The 23,821-nt window shown below is 23.7% G+C and overlaps 2 protein-coding genes across 2 annotated transcripts; one reads left to right on the top strand and one right to left on the bottom strand.

The window, feature by feature from the left end:
• Positions 1–237: 237 nt before the first annotated feature.
• On the bottom strand, positions 238–4,200 carry LOC126895631 (uncharacterized). Its single transcript, XM_050667733.1, has 2 exons — positions 4,020–4,200; positions 238–1,716 (listed from the first exon to the last, which is right to left on the bottom strand). Exons 1-2 carry the CDS (start codon positions 4,107–4,109, stop codon positions 238–240), a joined length of 1,569 nt encoding a protein of 522 aa, XP_050523690.1. The 5' UTR covers positions 4,110–4,200.
• A 13,201-nt stretch (positions 4,201–17,401) lies between these two features.
• Positions 17,402–20,435, top strand: LOC126894637 (uncharacterized). The gene is made up of 2 exons (XM_050665787.1): positions 17,402–17,563; positions 19,002–20,435. The coding sequence occupies exons 1-2, from the start codon at positions 17,483–17,485 to the stop codon at positions 20,313–20,315; spliced, it is 1,395 nt and encodes a 464-aa protein (XP_050521744.1). The 5' UTR covers positions 17,402–17,482; the 3' UTR covers positions 20,316–20,435.
• The last annotated feature ends 3,386 nt before the right edge of the window (positions 20,436–23,821 follow it).

The following is a 23,821-nucleotide window of genomic DNA, read 5'->3' as shown; positions in this document are numbered from 1 at the left end:
TAAGAAACTTATTTTAAATATTATTAGAAGGATGAAAGTAATCCGTTACTATGAAAAAAACAACAAAATCATCCATTTTTATAAAAAAAAAAAAACTTGCTAGAGTAAAATAAATAACTTTTTGGCTACTCTTCAAAAATATTAAAATAATAGAACTTTAACTTCATTGAATCATTTATTAAATATTGAGCATAAGAAAAGAAACAAATAATGAATTTATTATTTATTAATAATTTATTATATCCAGTTTTCACATTTGCTCATTTCAAATAAATTAATAACATAAAAGTTTAGTGGTTCAATGATTTTTTTAAAGTAATCATAATACTTTAAAAGGCTAATAGAACATTCAGTAATTTTAAGATCATAAATATTATTTGTTAAATATTTTGTTATGTTTTTATTTAAATTATCATCAAATGCATTGTACTTGTTGAGTAGATTTTTAAGTTCTATGAGCAAATGATTAATAAAATCATCTAATATTGATTGATCATCTTTATTATTTATGTCGAAAAATTGTACTATATTTTTATAAAAATCGTCATTGTTTATATCAAGAAATTGTAAAATAAGTTTTATTATATCTAATGGTGATTCTAAAAACCATTCCAAAGTTTTTTGTGTATTTTTTCGAGTTGCTTTTAGTCGAATATTTGTTATTATAGACCATCTATTTTCTATATAATTTTTTAAATGCTTATATGAGTGATAGACTAAAACAATTTTCATGATATCGCTAACAATTTGATAGAATTTAGTGATTGAAAATGGATCTTTGTTTAACATAACATCTGCATTGTTGTGAAAAAAATCTAATTTAATTTTTATTCTATCCCAGTTTATACACTTTATTTTGGGTAAATTAATTAAATTAGATTCATTTTTTGTCCAAAAAATATCGTATATTCCTAACATATTTTCATATTTAAATATTGGAATTAAATTTTCATTATCCGATATTAATTTCAACTTTTCTAGAAAATAAATTGGATTTACATCAATTTCCTCTTTTAGTTTCCCGTCAACTTTAAAATCTATTATTTTATTAAGTTCGATGTTTCCTAAATAATTGTCACATGAGCATTGGTCTATAAATGTATCAGCGTTCTTGATGTAATTTAGAAATCCATTTTTATTTATTAAGTTTTTTTCTATTGCTTTTAGATATAAAAATATCATCCACATCCAGTTAGCTATTGTACTTTGACTCATTATCAGTACAGATATCATTCGAGCTATACATCTTACGTACAATTTTAAATGACAGTGATTATTTATTATGTTGTCGTCCACTTCCATTTTATTATTTATATTTATTTTGTAGAGTTGATTTAGACTTTGATTTTCTGTAATATCTCTAATACTCTGTTCTCTTATATTAGTTAAATCAATTTTTCTTTTTTTTAATATTTCACTCACCATAACACTACTATTTTTATCTATTAAAAGTAATTCAGCGGTATTATTAAATGTAACATGTCTTTTATCAATCGAAGAAATATCAAGATCCTCTAAAATAATTTTAATCGCATAGGTATAAATACATCTCAATGCTACAATTTTTTTTTTATACTTGTCATTCAATAGATTGTTTTTCCATTTGTCACTTTTGAAAGCAATGAATTGTTTAAGTTCTTTGTCTGAGAAATGTATTCTTTCTGACTCCAATGTTGGTATATAGTTTAATAATTTGATGAATATTTCATAATCTTCCTATGAACATAAAACATATTAATGAAATTTAAAGCTAATCAAAAACAATGGGTTTAAACTATAATTTTTCTTTATTTTCAAATTTTCGGATAATAATAAAAATAATTAGAGGAGAGCTGAACGAGATAACGATTAGGGAAAGATGATCTTTTTGGATTAAAAAAAATATGATGACGCTTGTTAACTTTTAATAGAGATATTTTTAAATATATTAATCAAACAATGACAAATTATTCGAAAATAATTTAATTGAACACGTATTTTTTTTTAAATCACATTTAAAGTTTATTGGCAAGAATTATATAATACTGTTGTTTTACAACTTCAGGCTTAAACTTGAGTGTTAATAAATAAATGATATTCTTTTTATTTCATTAACTAAAGAAAAATATTATGAATATTAATATTATAATATTATAAAAAGTATTTCATAATTTAAGTCTTATAATATTTAGGAGAGTGTTAGAGTATTATTGAGTAAAAATAAAATGAAGATTTTTTTTTTGTTATTTGTATATGACATTTTTTCTATAAAATAACTTAAATATAATGAGTTGAGCAAACCTAAATACCTTTTCCTTAAATGAAGAGAAATATATTATAATTACACTGTAATTTTTAGCTTCGACGCGAAGCTGAGAAGGTATTAGTTTTATGATTTTAGTTTAGTGAAGTGTTTTTTTTTTTTTGGAGTCTGTTACCACTTATTCTCAGCTCTCACCGAACCGATTTCTTTCGACGATACGTTAAAAGATCACAAATCGTAATTAGTCTAAGACATTACCCCCAAAATTGAAAAAAAATTTCCCTCTTTCCCGTTAATGGGGGAAATCTCCAAAAAAATTACAAATTTAAAAATCGCTAATTTTCGACATTTTTTCAATTTTTTTTACTTAAAACTGTCATAACTTCTTTAAAAATGATCAAATCAATATAATTTTTTTTTATGATACTTGATGTCTTTACCTATTATTTGATATATTTTTTTTATTAATTTGACCCTTTACCTGCCCATAAGGAGGGGAATTAAAATGTCAACTTTTGCACAAAAAATTAACTTTTCAACTTAATTTTTGAAAGTGTTCCGGAAATAATGACACTTTTATATATATCTTAAATTAAAGCTAATGTAATATACTTAATGAAAAAAAAAATATTTCGGACTTTATTTTGTCTTTATGGTAAAAATGGCTACCAAATGCTATTTATGTGTGAAAATTCTCGATTTTATATTTTACATTTTTAACTTTATAATGCTATAACTTATTGAAAAGTGTATGGATCAACATAATTTTTTTATGAGAAATAATATTTATATCGTTTTTTCATTCTACATACTTCATTTAATCAGGATATAAATAAGGAAATAGTAGATCATGTAGATTTTGGAATAATCAACCAATGTTTTAAAAGTAAACACTATCTAAAGATTTGCATTGAAGCGTTTTTTTGATTGTGATTTTAATCACTGTCAGATATCATTATACTTAATCTAACTATGACGCGACTCCCCTGTGCTGGGTTTTATTTTTAATTATTCGGTAAACTAATTAAAAAATTATATAATACATCTAAAACTTCTTAAAGGCACAGAAGGAAAACTCTTGATTGGGTAGTATGTCTACCATATTAAATATGGTTAAATTTTAACTTAAATTTTAAGTTTTAATGTTAAATACTTTCTTTAAGAAATTAAATTAAAACTTACGGGGGTTAATTTTTCTCCCAGTTTAAATATGCGTATTATAAACAAGAAATGAACTTAAAGATACACATAAATACCTTATCATAATTACAATTTAATAATAATTTATCACATATAAATATAAATTTTTGAACGATTAAAAATAAAATAAATGTAGATACTATAAATGAAAATCTTATTAATTTTGAGGCTTATTTCCTAAAGTTAATAAGTCCAAAAATTGTTTTTGGAAATTTCTTATTAAAATTTATTTTTATTCAGTAGGTTTTTTTTTCAAACTTCAATAATGTAATTTTTTAGAAGATATTATTGAATTTACCTTTTATCTCTTTCAAAAATTTCTATTAATATATCAGCTATTGATATGTAGCAATACAATAAATTCTTAATATTAAATGATATTCTGCTCGTACAGTTTTAAGGATGAGCTTCAAAACATTTCTTGTTAGGATCTCCATAAATGAATTAATGGTAAATAAAACAATAAAATAAATAAATTCTATCAAGCAGATTAATTTAAATTTTATATACCAGCGAATATCAATTAACTATAGTGTAATAAATAGTTCTAAATTTATTTATACTGATTAATGTTTACCTTGCTATGATCATCTGATGCTTTTATTAATATTTTTATACATGTACAGAATATTATAAAATAAAATATAGAAAAATGTGATTTTTTCATTATAATTAAGATGTTTCCTTTTAGCTACCTTTATTCACTTTAACGGTATTCGATAAGTGATATTACTCTGAATCAACACATATACATATTATATTTGTTAAATTTATTATTTACAATATTATTTAGTAGACTATAAGTTAAACTATCGTTTTACATAACAAAGTAAATAATAAAACATTTAACAACAACATTTCTTAACCTAAAATTTAAACAGATTAATTTATTTTATTAATTGTAATAATTATGCAAGAAAAAAAAAAATAAAAGGCTAAAACTCTTCATTTTCTCTCAATCTTCCAAAAATATAAAAATCGTTTGTTATGATGTTTAAAAATATTTTTAGAGATTGGAGAAATTTATGAGAACGTTTAACACATAGTTTGACGCTGATGAATTTTCGGCAGTAAAAATATGATCAACTATTTATCAATTATTTTTATTTAATTATACTTAAAACATATACTTCAACCATACACTTGAATCATCTTTTTGTTCGATTTGATAAGACTTAGGCTTTTACTGAGCCAATAGTATTATAGATATAAAAAACCATATTTTATTTATTTAAATGGTGATTATTTTTGAATAATAATTTCAAAACCCTAATTAAAAAAAAATGTATCAGTCTAGATTATTCTATTATATATAATAAAATAATATATGTATATTGTTATAATGATTCAAGTAATTGTACACTTATAATTTATTATTTTAGTCATTCATATTAAATTTTAATGGTACAAATAGGAAATCACTATTTTTTAATTTAAAAACCAACTTCATTTCAATTTATCACTTATGTTCACATACATGATTAATCATTATATATAGTTGATTGTTTAAGATATTCTATCCAAAATACTGTTTTAACCTTAAAAAAAAATCAGTTTTACAGTTTTTTTGGAAAAAAAACTGATTAAATAAGTTTTGGTTTTTTTTCCAATGTCTTTGTCGTCACAATAATATAAGCATATTAAATTAATTTTTTTTTATTTAATAAATTTAAACGAATTGTTTTGCATCGAATTTATTATTCACAATCCTTTATTGTGCCGTTCTTAATGGTATAAGGTGATGGTATTTATATGACTTAACGTCATTTATTACGTGTAAGGTTGCAATTGTTCGCTAACTTAAAAGTGACATTTTGTTTAACCATAAATTTTACCTTTTTTATTTTTATTTGTCTATACAATGAAACAAAAAAATGTTATATTTATTCTAGAATATATTTACCCAAGGTATAATATTTCGAATGTCTATACTAAATCACAGAACTATTTAAAAAAAGATATTTTATTTTTCGTGGTGACGTCATATTACGATATTGAGAATAATTTAGTACACTTAAATTATAAAATTGTAAATCAATTTACTAATTTTGTAGCTAGAATTTGAATACAAAAGTTGAAGTTTATGACTAAGAATACTGTACCCATATTAAAGTATTAAAATAATGTAATTCTCTGTTTCGTGAAATACTATACAAAAAGTAATTTTTATGTATCAATATGAAAAGAGTATGTAAACAGAGTTTATAATATGAAACTTTGTGAACGATATTCGTAAAAATAGAAAATATGGAAATTCTTATAAAAATATTTTACGCATAAACATGCATGTCAATAAGTGAGAGCATTAATGAAAATCATTATTAAAGATAAATAAATAATATTTTATTAATATTTCTAAAGAGAAAAAAATGTGGTCCTATTTTGAGAAATTGATTCTAAATTTTTTTGGCTAACGGTAGAAAACAAATTTTTATGCATAAATTATAAAAATAAAGCTATCTGTTATTAAATATGAGCTACAGAAATATACCATAGAAAAATATATTTTAATATCTGGAGATATACGTATTGCATTAAAATGCATAAACTAAATTACAATAAGATCATAAAATTTCAACAAAAATCTCACATCACAATTTTCATTTGATAAAATAACTCATAAAGTGTACATAGTCAAAGCATAGAAAAACTAAAGATTTTATTGAACTTCAATTTTTAATAATAGATTTTGTTAGATATAAAATATTAGAAATACTCAACGTTATTTCTTGAAGGAATTCACATAAATCTCTGTATTATACTTTGTATAAGACGTTTGTGCCTGTGGATAGGGAGTAAGAATATTTTTACGGCTTCTCTGCTAGTCGTTAGAGGCGACTAATGGGTTTCGTCCGGTTGACAATCGGCGTAAAATTTTGTCAAAAAGAATGAGAAGTCCTAAATAAAACTTAGGCGGATTGTCCTATTTCGGAGTACGCAGGACTACAGGCGAGAGGAAATAAAGTAGAGGCAGATCGCAAGTAGTTGGAATTAAGGCGATGAAAAAGAAGAATTTTTATTCGTTAATTTTCCAAAAAGTTATGCCAGTTTTAAGAAAATAGTATAAAAAATGTCGAAATTTACCAATTTCAAAAATTGTAATTTTTGGGAGATTTTTTCCATTTACAGGGAACAAGGAAAATTACTTCAATTTTCGAGAGCAATATATTCGATTAGATACAATTTGTCATCTTTTGACGTATTGTTGAAAGAAATTGTTTAGATGAGAGTTGAGATAAATGGCTTCTGAAAAAAACACATCATGGTAAAAAAATCATAAAAATGTACATTCTGAATTACAAAGAGACCCAGTACTTTTTTTTGCTAGAAAGAGAGGGCCTATTCTTGTAACTTTTTATAGAATAATTTGAAAAATTTACTTAAAACATATATAAAAGTGTAAGACTAGTTTTGCGATAAATCCTATTACTTTATTATATCATAAAACTAGGCAATATGTGTTAACCAGTTCAGCTTTTTAAAATCCTAAACATCTATATTAATATTTTTAATTGTTAAATTAAGGGTATTTTAAATTTGTCTTTCAATAACCATAAAGATTATTTGATCTTTAGCCTAAAAAATTTGAAATGTGATTGTTATTTTAAAAATATGTCACTAGAGGGCAGCTGTAATAGGTTGATTGATTGAATATAACATAAAATACCTCACTATATAAAAATACAAATAACAAATGTGGCTTAAAAATTCAGTGTACTACGTCAATAAATTAAAAAGAATCTATTTAATTTAGTGACATCATCATTTTTTATAAAATTTGAAATAATTTTTAGGAACATTGGCATTGAACATTTTTTTTCGCAGTTTACTTATAACTTATAAAATTTTGATTCAACAAACAATGTACTTGAGCCATAAGAATTTTAATCCATTGTTTCTTACTTGTTAAAGATAAATAAAAGTAGCGTAGCTTATAAATTGTAAAAACTTTTACTAAATATTATGTATAATTTGTTTATGTAATACTAAAAATCATCTTATATATTGGAATATATAGTATTTTAGTTTTTGTCTAACCAAAAATTTTAGTAATTAAAATAAGACTAGTTAGAAAAAATATTCAACTATTATAAAATAGTATAAACTTCGAAATTTAAGGATAATAATAGACATACTTAAGCAATTCAAACTTAATTGAAACTCCGAATTCTGATAAAAAATATTAGAATAAACATCACTAAAAAAAAAAAAAAAATGAAAAGGTAAAAGGTAGGTATGTATGGTTAAAACTGAAAATTAATTTGGATTTATATAGAAATTTTAAATTTCAAATAGAATAAATATCATTGATATCTATTGAAATCAATTTTCTATTTAATAATCTTTCAAAAAAGGCTGGTATTAACAATGAGTGTTGTTATAAGCAATATACAACAAATTAATAAATGTAATACAATAAGTATAAAATTAAAAAAGTAGCAAAAAAAAAATTTCTTTTAGATTACAAGTAATTTTAACTGCTGATGTTATCTTAAGGGGTTTTCGTTTTTATTTAAATTAAAGCTTTTGAAATTTTATTCATGTAATTTTTTAACTTTAACAGGAAGCAAATTAACAGGAAAAAATCGAATATTATCACAGTTTTTTAATGAACATCAATGATATCATTACGAAAGACCCATGAAACTACACATTTTCAATAAATGAACTACAAAATATATATTTCACTAATCATCATTCATCAACGAAGAATATCAAATTAAAAATAATTTGTCTAAAATGTGCGTACGCATACATTCTAGATAATATAAATACTAACTTAGAAAAAATTGGATCATCAAATGAAATAATTAAAACTTCTGTCGTAACTTAAGAAGGATATACGATTATGAAAAGGATGTTATAGGAGTATCGCAAAATAAGAACTATCCCTTTTCTCGGGGTGTGTTGTTCAAAGGCCACTTGCTATCTTAAGTACGTGCACAATAAATTAGAATGTTCTTACCTTAATCATATAATCCTCATTGATACAATAATTTACTCGTGGAACAATAAAGAAAACATGAATTAGATCAACTAATTTGCATATAATATCTTCGACTATTTTATTGTTAAAAACACATGATACAGTAATAGTAAAGGAAAAACAAACAAAACCAAAAAAAATACAAAAACTGGTTTAAAAGGCGAAAGAGAGCCGGACGATAATCGCGACGAGTTCGTATGTCGGTTGGATCGAAACAGGTCGAGAGCTATGTGCCCAGGGATATTCTTAATGTATTCCCCGGATTCCCTACCATAGATGTGTATGATTATCGTCCAGCTCTTATTGGGTTTTACATTTTTTATGTTTCTTATGATACGTTATTGATCAGGGTTTTTTAAGTGTTGTGAAGGAGCGGATGTTTGTGGCGTGATCGTGGGAGTAGTGTTTTAGAGGATAGACGGTGTTTATTGTGTTTTATATGTTATGTGAAAAGATATTGTGTTGTAAAAGAATTTCTGTATGTGTTGAGAAGTGAATAAGAAGAAAACAGAAGACTAAATTGTTTATGTGTGTAGGGCCTATTACAACACTTCCATCAATGATTTCTGCGATTTCAAAAAATATATAGAGATTTTTGTAAAATCTATTGGCAATATGTTATCTGTTCTTTGTAAAGGTAAAATTATTGCGCCTAACTGGTTTTGGTTAACTTACATTAGGTTGAAAGCACTGAAGTATAATAAAATAAAAGTAATTGAATTATTCGATATTATACAAAGAAAAATAATCATGATTTTCTTTCTAAATGCATGGAAAAACATATAATAGTAAATAACAATATTATTATAGTTCAATCAAATGAAATAAATGACTTATTAAATAAGATAAAGGTATTATTAAAGTTGAATTGCTAGAGAGTAATAACATTGGATTAAAGAGTTTAAACAATTATAATCCTCAGTAAGATGTTCAATTTTTTTTGGACTAGATGCGTTGCAAATATGAATATTATTCAGACATCAAATTACTTTAGTGGGTTAAATTCGGAGGTGTTAAAGAAACTTTTGAATAAAGCGCGTAATAAAATAACAGATACATGGAAAAATAATGTTGTAATAATACTCAATATTAATGTATTATAATCTTATACGGAATAGAATGAATATTTCAATGCTTTACTGTGTCCTGAAACATATTTTAGAATATCAAAATAGCAGATGGTGGCTTGAGTTTTCGAAAAAAAATTCATATAGCACTAGACTAAAATATGATAATTTTTTAAAAAATATTATTGATCCATTACAAGACACAATTAAATTTCTTAATTGCATAATGATCAATTTTATAAAAATATTATTTTTCATTTGACGGCCGTAGATAGAAAGGAAGATATTTCGAATAATCAATTTGAAAAATTTGTAATGAGCGTTAATAATAAGCTAGTAGATTTGCTGTTAAAATATGATCAGCCAGTAAAACATATCGAAAAATCAATCAAAAATGTCATGATACAAAATATTGCCTTGGTAGATTCAAAACAGTTGAAGTATAACTCTGCAACAATACAATTTTAGAATTAAAGATACAATTCTTATGTTAAACTTTGATATCATTAAATATTTTAATGCGAGTAATTTCAAAGATTGGTTCTAAAAATATTTATCATGAAAATTACACGTCTTTAATTAATTATTTTTGTTAAAAAATATAAACAATATTTTTGATTACATGAGTGATTGATTTATCACAAACCTTATTCAAAAAATAATTACAATAAAGAAAAAATAATTTATTTTTTTTTTAGTTACTTATATTTTTTGATTTATCAACTACAAATAACTTTTTAATATAATCTCTTATAACTTATAGAGGCGTCAACTTTATTTTTTCAAGTGACAACGTACATTATATACTAACTTATTCAATAGATAATGATATAATTAAAAACTGACCGACAGTAACTTCGGAATATATTTTTATTTTTATACCTAGGCGAGAGGAAGAGTACGACAGGGAAATAACTGTTGATGTAATAGCTACACCCTCTTCGTACCACAATTTATAATTTTAAATTGTTAATAACATTAGAAATACTGGTTGAAAAGTCATTTTCTTAATTATTTTATTATCTATTAAAATAAATTTAAAAAATATGAATGTTGCCATTTAAAAATAAAGTAGACACTCAAAGAAGTTACAAAAGATTAACAAGTAATTTATAGCATATAAATCAAGAAATATATAAATATATATAAAAAATCAAACATTTTTTCTCATTATTGTATTCATTTTGAAAGTAATCAAGTAATTTATGGTGAACCGATCATTTTGTATAGATATATATATATATATACAGAGTAGTCCAGCATTCACTGACAACGTAAATAACTTTTGATCCAGTTAATTTTTATTGGTATTTGAATAGTTAATATACTTGAAGGATATAATAATAATTTAATTAATATCCTTTTTATAATTAAATTTACGAAAAATTTCAAAATAGTCATTTTTTAGAATAGATATTAAAAAATAATTTGGTGAAAAAAATTGTCATTAATATTTGGTAGTTAATTTTCTATAACAATTTAAATTTCGTAAAAATTTGAATTTTTTTGTGTTTAATCTACGGTATCAAACGCTGGCTATGTTATATGAAAAATTACAGAAATAAACACCATCTTTTTACACTAAATATGATACGAGTATGGATTTTTCCATGAAAATTATTAGCATTCCAATGACTGGCTTTAGTTCAAATAAAAATATGAACAATACCTATTATTTAATAAGTAGTTTTATCTCTTTAGACATAAAACTACTTAACTTACTTTTCTTCTTTCCTTGTCTCAACACGTATTTCAATGTTTAATACCGTCAGATAACACATGAAAATTCAAATTTTCATAAACTTTAAAATGATACACACTATACTGAATATTAATATATTATTTTTTTATCAAAATTTTTTTTTAAATCTTTTATACAAAATGGCTATCTTGGATTTTTTTTTTTACATTTTATATTAAATTTAAAAATAATTAATATTTTTATTAAAATGTAAAAATATAAATTATTGAGGTATAATTATAGACCTAACGTATAACTGTTATTCAAAAAAAATCAGTAAAAAATATTAATGAGATCAAAACTTATTTAAATGGTCAGTGAATACTGGGCCAGACTGAATATAGAGGAAGTATATAGAGTAAGAAAGAAAACGGGTTATAATTTGACACGACTTGCGTCGCAAAAATGTGGTCGACACTGGTTTTGAGGGTAGAGACCCGTGGGCCGTTTATTAAATGAGCGACAACAGATTATGTTAACAAAAATAAAACAAACCGAAAAGATAAACACAGTAATAATAATCTTCGCATAATATCGCGGCACTTTCGCTGGCGTCGACGACGCGATGTTCGGCGTAATCCTTGGACGGCAAAATGGTTAGCAGCGTTGTAGGCGACGGTGCGCGGGTGCGGTTCGGCTGTCGACGTTGTCGCTTTCACAGCGGGAGGAAGACTCTCGCACCATTTGCGGCGGGTCGTCGTCGGCCGTGCGGCATTTGCTGGACTTTGCACCGTAGCGTATAACACGCGGTGTTGGTCAGTCAAATACTCATAGTAGGGCGACGGCTGATAAAGGTGGCACGAGTCGCGGGGCATCGTGTATAACGAAGCGACGCGGGCCGTGTCATATTTTTATCATTGTTTGTAACAATTAACTTGATTTCTTACTTGTTGAACTTTCTGTATACAGAAAACTACATATAATTTAATTTAAACAGGATACATAATTTTTAAATGTTGTTGGGGAAGAGCGGGGCCAATTAAAGCTGAAAAAATAGGACTCTACAATTTAAAAGAAATAAAGTGTGATTTATTTGTTGTTGACTACTAAATTTCTCCTAAAATAATAATATTTTTGAGATAAACGTTTATTTCTCAATATTTAATTTGTAAAATTCTTTTTATATCCATGTATTGTCTTTTCATAGGGTACCAATTTATTTATATTTAATAAAAATATCATTTATCCATTTGTTCATATAATAGAAAATGTTCCAGCTAAGAAAATTACTGATCAATAGAAACTTTTTTATTAGTAGTAGTTCTGGAGTTAATAACATTTTTAAATGTAGGCTACAGTCGAAGTGTAGGTTGTGTTATTTTTATCGTAGCGCAACATTCTGCTACGCTACACCTCCTAACGACGTTTAAAAATATTCATAACTCCAGAACTACTTTGTTGTCAATTAAAAAAATAAGTTATTACCCTTTTCCCTTTATTCTGAGAATTTTAGGAAAAAGTGATAACGATTAATAAATCACCTTATAAAGGAATGTTTGCTAATATTCTATGGAAATATTTTAAAATACATTAACCAAACAATGATAATTCTTTTAAAAGAATTAAAATGAACATATGTGTTTTTTTAAATCGCAATTATACTTTTTTTGTAAAAACGTTATTACGTTGTTGTTTTAAGTCCTGAGGTTTTAAATTAAGCGTAATAAATAAGTAAACAATTTTCTTCAAACATAAAGGGAAACATCACTGAAAAAATTATTTGATATTTAAAGTCTTATTCAAATTAAGGATGTACTAAAAAGGAAATTTAATAAAAATAAAATAAAGGAATTTTTTTTTTTTATATGAAATTTCTACATATAAAATAATTTTTTTATAATTATTTGAACTAGATCATATATTAAAAAATTAACCTACTTCGAAAACCAAATGAAAGATTTTATAAAACATTTAAATTTTTTTAAATGAGGGGGTTGAGGAAGTCATCCTCTTTATTGGAAAAAATATATACAATACATTTTTTAAAAATTATCTAATTTAAGATAAAGTGTATCAATTTGTCCTATTAAAAAACAGACGAATTGGAATTTTTTTTAATCAAATAATATTTCATAAATTAATTAATATTAAATAATGAGTATATTATCAAATAGTCTCTATTAATCAAAAAGCAGTTTTACTAAATATGAATTATTTATGCTAAATATTTTCTTTAAGAGATTCAATTAATGCTTAAGAGTGTCAACTTGCTCTATAATATTTGTCGCTGTGTAATATACATATACATGACGTCAACATTTATTCAAAGTTATATGTTTTTTATTATTAAATATAGTATTTTGTACTATTTACTTAAATTTGTTAAAAATCCCGAATTCCTTGTATTAATTTTAAGTATCTTTTATCATTACTTAAAATCATCAGTTTAGCAATACATGACAAATATAAAAAATAATGTTACTTTAACTAAACATTTTATTCATATTTAACTAAAATGTCGATAAAATTTCTTGTATTCCTACTTATAAAACTTTTTTTTAATATTAAGAAAGAAAATTATGATTATATACTTAAAAATTATTCATTAGTCTACACTTTCTTTAAAAATGCAATAATACTGTGATTTGTCATGAAATTCTTTTTCTCTGAAAAATGAACACTTTGATTTTATACAATACGAATTGTTTGCTATTTTCAATTAATTGTTTTTTTTTCGTTATCATAATCATAATCATAATATATTATGATTACTTTTAAAATGTTAGTTCTATGTTACTATTTTAGCATTATTTTGTAATTAATTTAATATAATTCTAATAGTATGTAATGCTGTGGATACTAATTATAAAATGTAATAATAAAAAAACCCAGCACAGGGGGGTCACGGCATAGTGATGACGTGGCGTAGTTGGGTCAAGTATAATGATATCTGACAGTGATTGAAATCACTATCAAAAAAACGCTTCAATGCAAATCTTTAGATAGTGTTTACTTTTAAAACATTGGTTGATTATTCCAAAATCTACATGATCTACTATTTCCTTATTTATATCCTGATTAAATGAAGTATGTAGAATGAAAAAACGATATAAATATTATTTCTCATAAAAAAATTATGCTGATCCATACATTTTTCAATAAGTTATAGCATTATAAAGTTAAAAATGNAATATTATTTCTCATAAAAAAATTATGTTGATCCATACACTTTTCAATAAGTTATAGCATAATAAAGTTAAAAATGTAAAATATAAAATCGAGAATTATCACACATAAAAAGCATTTGGTAGCCATTTTTACCATAACGACAAAATAAAGTCCAAAATTTTTTTTTTTTTCATTAAGTATATTACATTAGCTTTAATTTAAGATATATAAAAAAGTGTCAGTATTTCCGGAACACTTTCAAAAATTAAGTTGAAAAGTTAATTTTTTGTGCAAAAGTTGACATTTTAAATCCCTCCCTTTAGGCAGGTAAAGGGTCAAATTTATAAAAAAAAATGTATCAAATAATAGGTAAAGACATGAAGCATCTATAAAAAAATTATAATGATTTGATCATTTTTAAAAAAGTTATGGCAGTTTTAAGTAAACAATGTTGAAAATTAGCGATTTTTAAATTTGTAATTTTTTTGGAGATTTCCCCCATTAACGGGAAAGAGGGAAATTTTTTTCAATTTTTGAGGGTAATGTCTTCGACTAGTTACGTTTTGTGATCTTTTGACGTATCGTCGAAAGAAATCGGTTCGGTGAAAGTTGTGAAAAAGTGGTGACACAAAAAAAAAAAAACACATCATAGTAAAACTAATACCTTCTCAGCTTCGTATCGAAGCTATAATCACTGTGGATTAAAATGTTTTAATTACTCAGTTAAGTTGCTAGATAAATTAAGATTAAGATAGTTTACGTGCTCATATAAAACAGTGACTAGTGAGCCTGGTTGATTTTTAACAAACTTTATATATGCCAAAATGTCATTTTTAATTGAGGATAAGTATATAATTATCTTGTGTATGTAAACAAAATACATAATACAGGAAATTCGAATATAAAATAAAGAAATACAGTACAGTATGTGTACAGACTCAAACAAATATGTGCTGCACTCTTTGCGCGAAAGCGGCATTTATGCTTAGTCTGGGGACAATGTTGGACTACACTTATTCCTCCGCCTTGTTCTTCACCATCTGTAAAATAAGTTAAGAAAAAACTTTTAAATAATAGTCAGTATATATGTTTAATTTCCATGTGTTTTGTATTTGTTTTTTCAAGTAATTTTTGAACAAATAATTACAGTTCTTTTAGTTACTATTTTAACTTCAATGCGAAGTTGAGATGGTATTAGTTTTACTACGATTTGTTTTTTTTTTTTTTGTGTCTGTTATCACTTTTATTTTCAGCTCTCTCCGAACCGATTTCTTTCAACGATACGGCAAAAGATCACAAATCGTATTTAGCCAACAACATTACCCTTAAAAATTGAAAAAATTTCTCTCATTCCCCGTAAATGGGTGAAATCTCCGAAAAAATTTCAAATTTAAAAATCGTTAATTTTCAATATTTTTTCAATTTTTTTACTTAAAACTGCCATAACTTTTTTAAAAATGATGAAATAAATATAATTTTTTTTATAGTTGCTTCATGTCTTTACCTATTATTTGGTATAAATTTTTTAAAAATCTGACTATTTACCTGCCCACAGGGGGGATTTAAAATGACAACTTTTTTACAAAAAATTACCTTTTTCAACTTAACTTTTGAAAATGTTCCGGAAATACTGACACTTTTATATATACCTTAAATTAAAGCTTATGTAATATACTTTATTATGAAAAAAAAAATTCGTATTTTATTTTGTCTTCACGGTGAAAACAGACATCAAAGTTCTAAAAAAAAATACGATTATTGTAAAAAAATTCTTTTTTATATTTTTAACTTTATAATGCTATAACTTTTTCAAAAATGCGAGTATCATTATAATTTGTTTAATATAAGTACTATTTATGTTTTTCTTTTATGCGACTTACTTTTTTTTCGGACCTTTACCCTTTATACAGCGGAGGTTCAAAACTTAACTTTTGAATTTGTTTCGGAAATACTGACACCTTTATATGTACCTTAAATTAAAGCTTGTGTAATATACTTTATAATGGAAAAAAAAACTGTATTTTGTTTTCATATAATACGGACATCAAAGTTAATAAAAAAATTACAATTTTTGTAAAAAAAAATTCTTATTTATATTTTAAACTTTATTTCATCATGCCATATAAAAATAGATATATATCTACTTAAGTAAATTATTCTTCTTTTAATTTTTCTATCGATTATGAATCACAATCAACTTAAGTAGTAAATATAAATTATAATAATACTTACTATTGTAATATTATAAAATAAAATGTAGCGTTGTTGTCGTAAAACGTTGAATTTTATATTTATCAGTTCATTACAGTTATCAATTTTTGCCGGTAACTGCGCAGCAAAAAAGTGATAAAAACTGTTACGAACATCAATATCAATAGTTCAGTATTATAAATATATTGTTTATGATAATACAATGTTTTTGAAATTTGAATTGATGTATAAAAAATTGGTGCATAATTTTTGCAGGTCAATGGGGATAGTTTTTAAAGTAACGATGCAACCGCACACCCTGCCCCTCCCTATGACGTCACTGATGTGAAAGAAATTAATGTATTTATAAGAAAATATTTATTTCAAATCAAACATTTTTTATTTTAAATTTCACCTTAAAATCAAATTATGGCATTATTTTTGAAAAGATTCTATGATTTTTAATATACTAGTTAAGATACTAATAAAAAAATTTATAAGATAATAACAATACTATACTTTTTCCTAGGATACTTTTAATAACTCTTTGAATAACTCTTAGGTTTAAAATATTAATGACTTACGAATTATCGGAGTTCCAATTAAAATAGGTTTTATAATCAAAACAAAAAATGAGTAGTTTATATAAATATAAATAGTTTAAACATTTTTTTATATTAATATATTTCATTTCTTTGTTAAAAAATCTTTAAATGTTTTTATTTATTATGCATAAATATATTCATGCGTAACAAATAGAAATTTTATAACATCTGACTAAATAGATGAATCTTCCGAATTACAAAAATAATATTAGTATACTATATAAGATTTTGTTATCATGTTAGTAAGCTATACGTATAAAAAAGGTATCTAACTAGTAATTGTTTTTTTATAAATTTATAAGTTTAATTATTTAAATTTTTCCATTTTATAGATATTGAATTATGATAAGATTGAAGTTGAATGCCGCTTTTATTTTATTCATATCTTTAATGTCCATTAAATGTATGACGAATTATTGCATGGTAAATATTACCTAAAATAAAAAATTAATTGATTTTTACATTGATTATTGCATATTATAATAATATGAATCATGTGTGATAAATGTTTAACTTCGTTGCGAAGCAGTAAAGGTATTGGTTATAATACTCGTATCATGAGTCTATTTTTTACTATTATTAATTTTTTTTTTATCTGTCGGTCCTTTTCTCAGTTTTCACTGAATTGATTTTGCTCAAAGATACGTTGTAAAATCAAAATTATATCAAGTTTAGGACTGTATCTAAAAATTTAATAGAAAATATTTTGTCTCTCATAAATTAGGGAAATTTCGTAAATAATTACAATTTTATATTTGCAAAATGTTGTTTTTTTTATTTACGAATCTGAGAAGGTTTTAATTTTACTATGATGTGTATTTTTATGTCTGTCGCCATTTTTTCTCGACTCTCAACGGACCGATTACTTACACTGATTTGTAAAAAGATCACAAATTGAACTAAGTAACATTTTTTAAGGTTTTTAGGAAAATGCTGCATAAACGTGTTTTGCGACTTTTAAGTACAATACATGAATAAATATTTATTATAAATAGTGGAGATAAAGTGTGTATTATTATTATTTTTTTTTTCATTAGAAATTACTCTGCCGTGCTTTTTCTCTATTCTATAATTAAATATGTTAATAAATTGTAACGAACTACTTAAAAAAATGTTTTCGAATAGTAATTTTTTTAATTATATCATTTCTTTTTTACATGGTAATTAAATATGTTTATTGTCATATAAAAGAATAAAGTTAATACCCCTAAAAACTTTAAGAGATATAGATATTAGATATAAGGTATGAATTAAAAGAAATACTTAAAAATTAATAAATCGAAAAATGCATAAAATTAAACAGTACCCAATAGAATTTTTTTATTATAATTATTATTTTTAGAGTAATCGAGTTACTAATATAAAAAAAATCACCTTGTATTCAATAATTTTATAACTTTTAATAATTTCTCCAAAAAAAATTTAAATTATGCAATATTATTTCATACTAAATCAGTTACTATAATAAGTATTTATTTATGTATTATAAATTATAAAACTTGTAATCAGGAAAAATATAAGGAAATAGGATTGTTTTTAGAATAATTTAATTATTCCTTTCAAAAATTAAACACAATTTTAGATTTACATTGAAGCGTTTTTATGATAGTGACTTTAATTACTGTCAAATATCAGATATAGTATAAATGATTAATTAGGACAAGAATCGATTGTATACTTGTCCCCACTATGCTGGTTTTTTAAATTATGATAATGGTAAAATTTATCTTACTTTTTAGAAATATTATTATTATTTTATAAACATACTCATATGCTATGTGTTTTACTAAAACCTATAGCATATGTTTATTAAACTAATACTTCATATAAAATTAATAACATCTTATTGTATATTCTATAGGATAAAAATTATTTCAGTAACTTCTTACAATATGTCAATGAAATAAAAACTAAGGAACAGTGTAACATAACTTTTAAAACAGAAGATTTAGATGAACTACAAAGTGGCAAGAATTGCTTAGTGAATAAGATGTTTGATACCAAAATAATGAGCCTAAAGTGTTTGTATGCGTTTATTGTTCACATTATATTGAATATTTTTAGTATGGAATTAACAGAAAATAGAGAATTTAGATATGTTAACAATGAATATCTAGATGAACATAAAATTTTACAAATATTTGAAGACTGTATTGGTCGCATGTTGTCAGTTCTTTTTATTGGTAAAATAGTTGCTCCTAGTTGGCTTTGGACAATCCTTATTAAATTACAAGCCTTAAAATACAAAAAAATTACTAAAAAAGAGCTTTTTAAAGATTTTAGTATTAATGATAACTATAGTTTTGTTTCAATGTGTATTAAAGACGAATTTGTTAGTTTAAATAATATTATAATAACACAAAATAATTCACCTGAAAAAGATAAACTTCTAGACAAGTTTATAATTTTAATCATGGAAGTAGACCTCATTGGCAATTTCGATATATACTTGAAAAATTTGTATAGATATGAACCAGAGTTCAAAAATATGTTTAATTTTTTGTGGAAAAGTAGTGATGTCCATCAAAAGATTACACCATATTCTGATTATTTTAAGGGTATTAATTGGTTATCATTTAATGAAATGTTGGATGAAGCACATCAATTAGCACAAAATCAATGGATCATTAATGTTTTTTCTGTATCAAAATATATTACTTTACTTAAGGATACAGTAACAATTACAATGCTCTATTGTGTCCTTAGACATCTTTTGGAGTATCAAAAAGGCAGGTGGTCGCCGGAGTTTCTTAAACAGAATTCACCCGAAATCAAATTGAAGTTTGATAATTTTTTAGAAAATATTGTCATACCATTAAAAAACACAATTAATATTTTGCATTTAAATGGTAATGAGTTTTATAAACGTATAATGTCTCATTTGACAGCAAAATATAAAACAGATTCATATGATCGTTTTAAAATAATAGTTGAAAAAGTCCAGTGTATACTAAAAAAATTGTTAATAAAGTATAATCATCCAGTTACAAATTTAGAACAATCAATTAAAGATAATATGATAACGAACATATTTCAGGCGAACAAGAAATGCTTGATGAATAATTTTCACACTCTACAGAATTATTATAATAGAATTGAATCACTAATGTGTTTATTTAATAATGATATTTTAAAATACTTTAATTCTTGTATGTACGAAAAATGGTTTCATTAAGTTTTAATATTATTAATATTACTAGTTTTTAATAAAATTGAATGTAGAAATTAATTATAATAAATACTATTTAAAATTGTATTTGATTCATTTAGAAATATTTTTGTATTTGAATAAATCATTTATTATTATAGCAATAATTGATTTCTAAATCATTAAATTAATTAATAATTAATACTATCTTGGTATTTTGCAAAATGNAATCATTTATTATTATAGCAATAATTGATTTCTAAATCATTAAATTAATTAATAATTAATACTATCTTGGTATTTTGCAAAATGTATCAGTTTTTACCGAAATTATAAATATAATAAAATATAATCATTACAAACATAGTCTCCCTCAAAGCGAACCAATAGACTCCCTGACAATTTAGATTAATTATCTTTAAATACTAATGCTATACTTCACTTATTATTATCATGTTAATGTTTAAAAACCAAAACCTTAATAAATATATTATATAAATTTATTATACGTACTACAAAATAGAGCATCGCTAAGGACTACAGTTTTACCTTTTCAAAATCTTCAAATGCTTATATATATTTACATAATATATAAAAAAATTAATATACACGATGTCCCACTGTGATTTATTAATTTGACTTTAAAAACTAATGTTAAAATTAGTAAAATACAGCGGGACACCATAATAGTGATTTTTTTATCATAACCCACTCAATAACTTACAGAATAAATATAAATTAAACATTTTTTTTTGTAATCATTAGTTACACATTATTCTTGAATTATTAACTATATGATACTTTTTAAGATCATCCCTTATAACTTGTCATAGTCACAGATTGTTTATTATTAATTACGACTATCAATAAATATATTTTTTGTATTGTCAGTTAGTGTATATATAAACTCACAACAATGCCTTACTACCATTGATAATAACAATGCTGTGTACCTGCTAATATCGATGTCATAAAAAACCGATTAACTACCTGTATTTATAATCCCTAGTGTATTATACATTTATATTAACTCAAAAATTTGAAACTTTAATGTATATATTTAATAAACAACTAAAGTTATATTAAAAATTCATATGCCATTTTATATTAAATTAAAAACTAAAACATTTTACTAAATTCAAAATATGTGTTCCCATTATAAAAAACCATAACACAGTGTGAGCGTGCCATAGTTTGGACAAGTACAGATGATATCTGACAGTGATTAAAATCACTATAATAAGAAACACACTTCGATGCAAATCTGTATATAGTGATTAACTTCAAGAAATTGGTGAATTATTCAAAAGCAATATTCTAACTAAAAAAGAATTAAGGAAATATTTCAAAAAAATCATGGCCATAGGCAATGATTTTTACTGAATCGGCAAACGTTCGTCGCATTTATTTTTCGATAAAATTGGAAATATAAGCTGATTCAAATGTTAAAATTAAATTTTTTGACCTAAAAGAAAAAAAAATTTAAATAAGTTTAACTTTATATTCTATGTCAATTAGTTTTATATAATATTTATGAAAATCAGTGTATCCCATTGTAAGGTATATTAAAATAAATTAAAATTCAATAACAATAATTTTAACACAAATATAGCATATTTTTGAATATGAAAATCATGTTCACTATATCTCGAAATTTTTTTTTCATAGTATAGTATATTACATAAGCTTTAATTTAATATTAAATAAAAGTGTTAATATTTCCGGAAATTTTTCAAAAATTAGGTTGAAAAAGTTTAACTGGTGTGTAAAAATTATTATTTTGAATCCCTCCTGTGCACAGCTATGGTCAGGTCATAAGTTAGATTTTCAAAAAATGTATATCAAATGATAGAAGTAAACATATATTTATGAAAAATTATTGTATTGATCCATACATTTTTAGAAAAATTATAGTAATTTAAAGTTGAAGAAATAAAATATGAAATCGTAAATTTTAACACCACAATTGCAAGTTTTTTAACTACGGTAACCATTTGTAAATAAAAGATAAGACGGAGAGACAAATTTTTTTTTTAACTTATAGTGCATAACATAAGCTTTATTTTCCTATAGAAAAAAAGGTGTCGGGACAGTTTTTTTTTTTAGTATTTATCATAAGCTTTAATTTGACATATATTTAAAGCTCATAGTATTTCTGGAACATTTTTAAAACATATGTTGAAAATGTTTAATTTTTGTTAATATTTTGAATTCCCCCTGTGATAAATGGTCAGACTTCAAAAATTTTATATCAAATGAAAGAAAAATATCCGTGGTTTTAATATAAAAAATAATTATTTAGATTTGTTCATTTTTTACTAAGTTATTGAAATTTTTAAAAAATAAAATTTAAAAAGTGTCGAAATTTACCGATTATAAAAATCGTATAATAAAATTTTTTAGGGGATTTCACCATTTACAGGGAACGAGGGAAGAATTTTTAATTTTTGAGGTAAATGTCTTCAACTAGATACGAATTTAATTTTTGTCGTATCGTTGAGAAAAATCGGTCCACTGAAAGTTGAGAAAAAGTAGTGTCAGACACAAAAAAATAAACACATCATAGTAAAATTAATACCTTCTTAGCTTCGAATCGAAGCTAAAACTAAGTTGACACTCTTACCATGCAAAGGGATGAACTTCATAAGTATTACATAATTAATAATTCAAGATTAATGTGTAACTAAAGATTACCAAAAAAAAATATTTAAATTATATTTATTCTGTAAGTAATTGTGGGTAATGATAATAAAATCATTTATTAAATCCAATTAATATTTTATGTTAATTTCTTTTTTAAATAATTTTTATACCTGATTATAAATAACATAATATACCTTATTTTTTAACTTAATAAAAATATATAAACAAATTTAAAACTTAAGGAAAATGTAAAAAAGAAATTAATGATAGCCATTTTGTAGAAAAGATTTTAACAAAAAATTGGTGTGAAAATATTTTATTAGTGTTCAGTAGTAAATTATCTGTTGTATTTTTAAGTTTATACAAATTTTTATTTTTAAAATTTTAATACAATTTTTGTGTTTATCTTACGATTTTAAACATGACAACAATATGTATTGGGAAAAGAACAGAAAAAACATAATCTTTTTATGCTAAATAATAGTTATAAATATGTAACTTTTCAATGAAAATTATCTACGTTAGAATGAGCGTCTGTAATTATATTTAATTGATTGATAGTAGATAGCAGATCTTTTTGTTATTTATTTATAGCGGCCTTTATTTATTCAAATCAATAAGATATTTGTTTTAAACATCGATGATGGTTTTTAATGTATGAAATCTACAAATTTTTAATTAATGTAAATAATTAAAAAATCCTATTTATAACTCAACAAATATATAAAACTTAAATTAGCTTTTTTATTTAATACTTAAAATTATAACATACATGATGTATGATGAAGTATATTTTATAAAGAAATAACGGTGTATAATTGACACGAAAAAAACATTTTTATATTGAATTTTTTTTTTTGAGGGTGAAAGAATTGTGGACTCGGCTTTTT

The sequence above is a fragment of the Daktulosphaira vitifoliae genome, unplaced genomic scaffold (genome assembly GCF_025091365.1).
Source record: "Daktulosphaira vitifoliae isolate Bord-2020 unplaced genomic scaffold, ASM2509136v1 Scaffold_1, whole genome shotgun sequence".
NCBI lineage: Eukaryota > Metazoa > Arthropoda > Insecta > Hemiptera > Phylloxeridae > Daktulosphaira > Daktulosphaira vitifoliae.
The sequence above is the reverse complement of the archived record's forward strand: the minus strand, read 5'-3'. Positions and strand labels throughout refer to the sequence as shown.

Excerpts from the sequence above, each read along its gene's own strand:
- LOC126894637 (XM_050665787.1), top strand. The coding sequence starts at position 17,483 with ATGATAAGATTGAAGTTGAATGCCGCTTTTATTTTATTCATATCTTTA. Across the intron at positions 17,564-19,001 it reads GTATGACGAATTATTGCATG|GATAAAAATTATTTCAGTAA; the intron begins GTAAATATTACC and ends TATATTCTATAG.
- LOC126895631 (XM_050667733.1), bottom strand. The coding sequence starts at position 4,109 with ATGAAAAAATCACATTTTTCTATATTTTATTTTATAATATTCTGTACA. Across the intron at positions 1,717-4,019 it reads CATCAGATGATCATAGCAAG|GAAGATTATGAAATATTCAT; the intron begins GTAAACATTAAT and ends TTATGTTCATAG.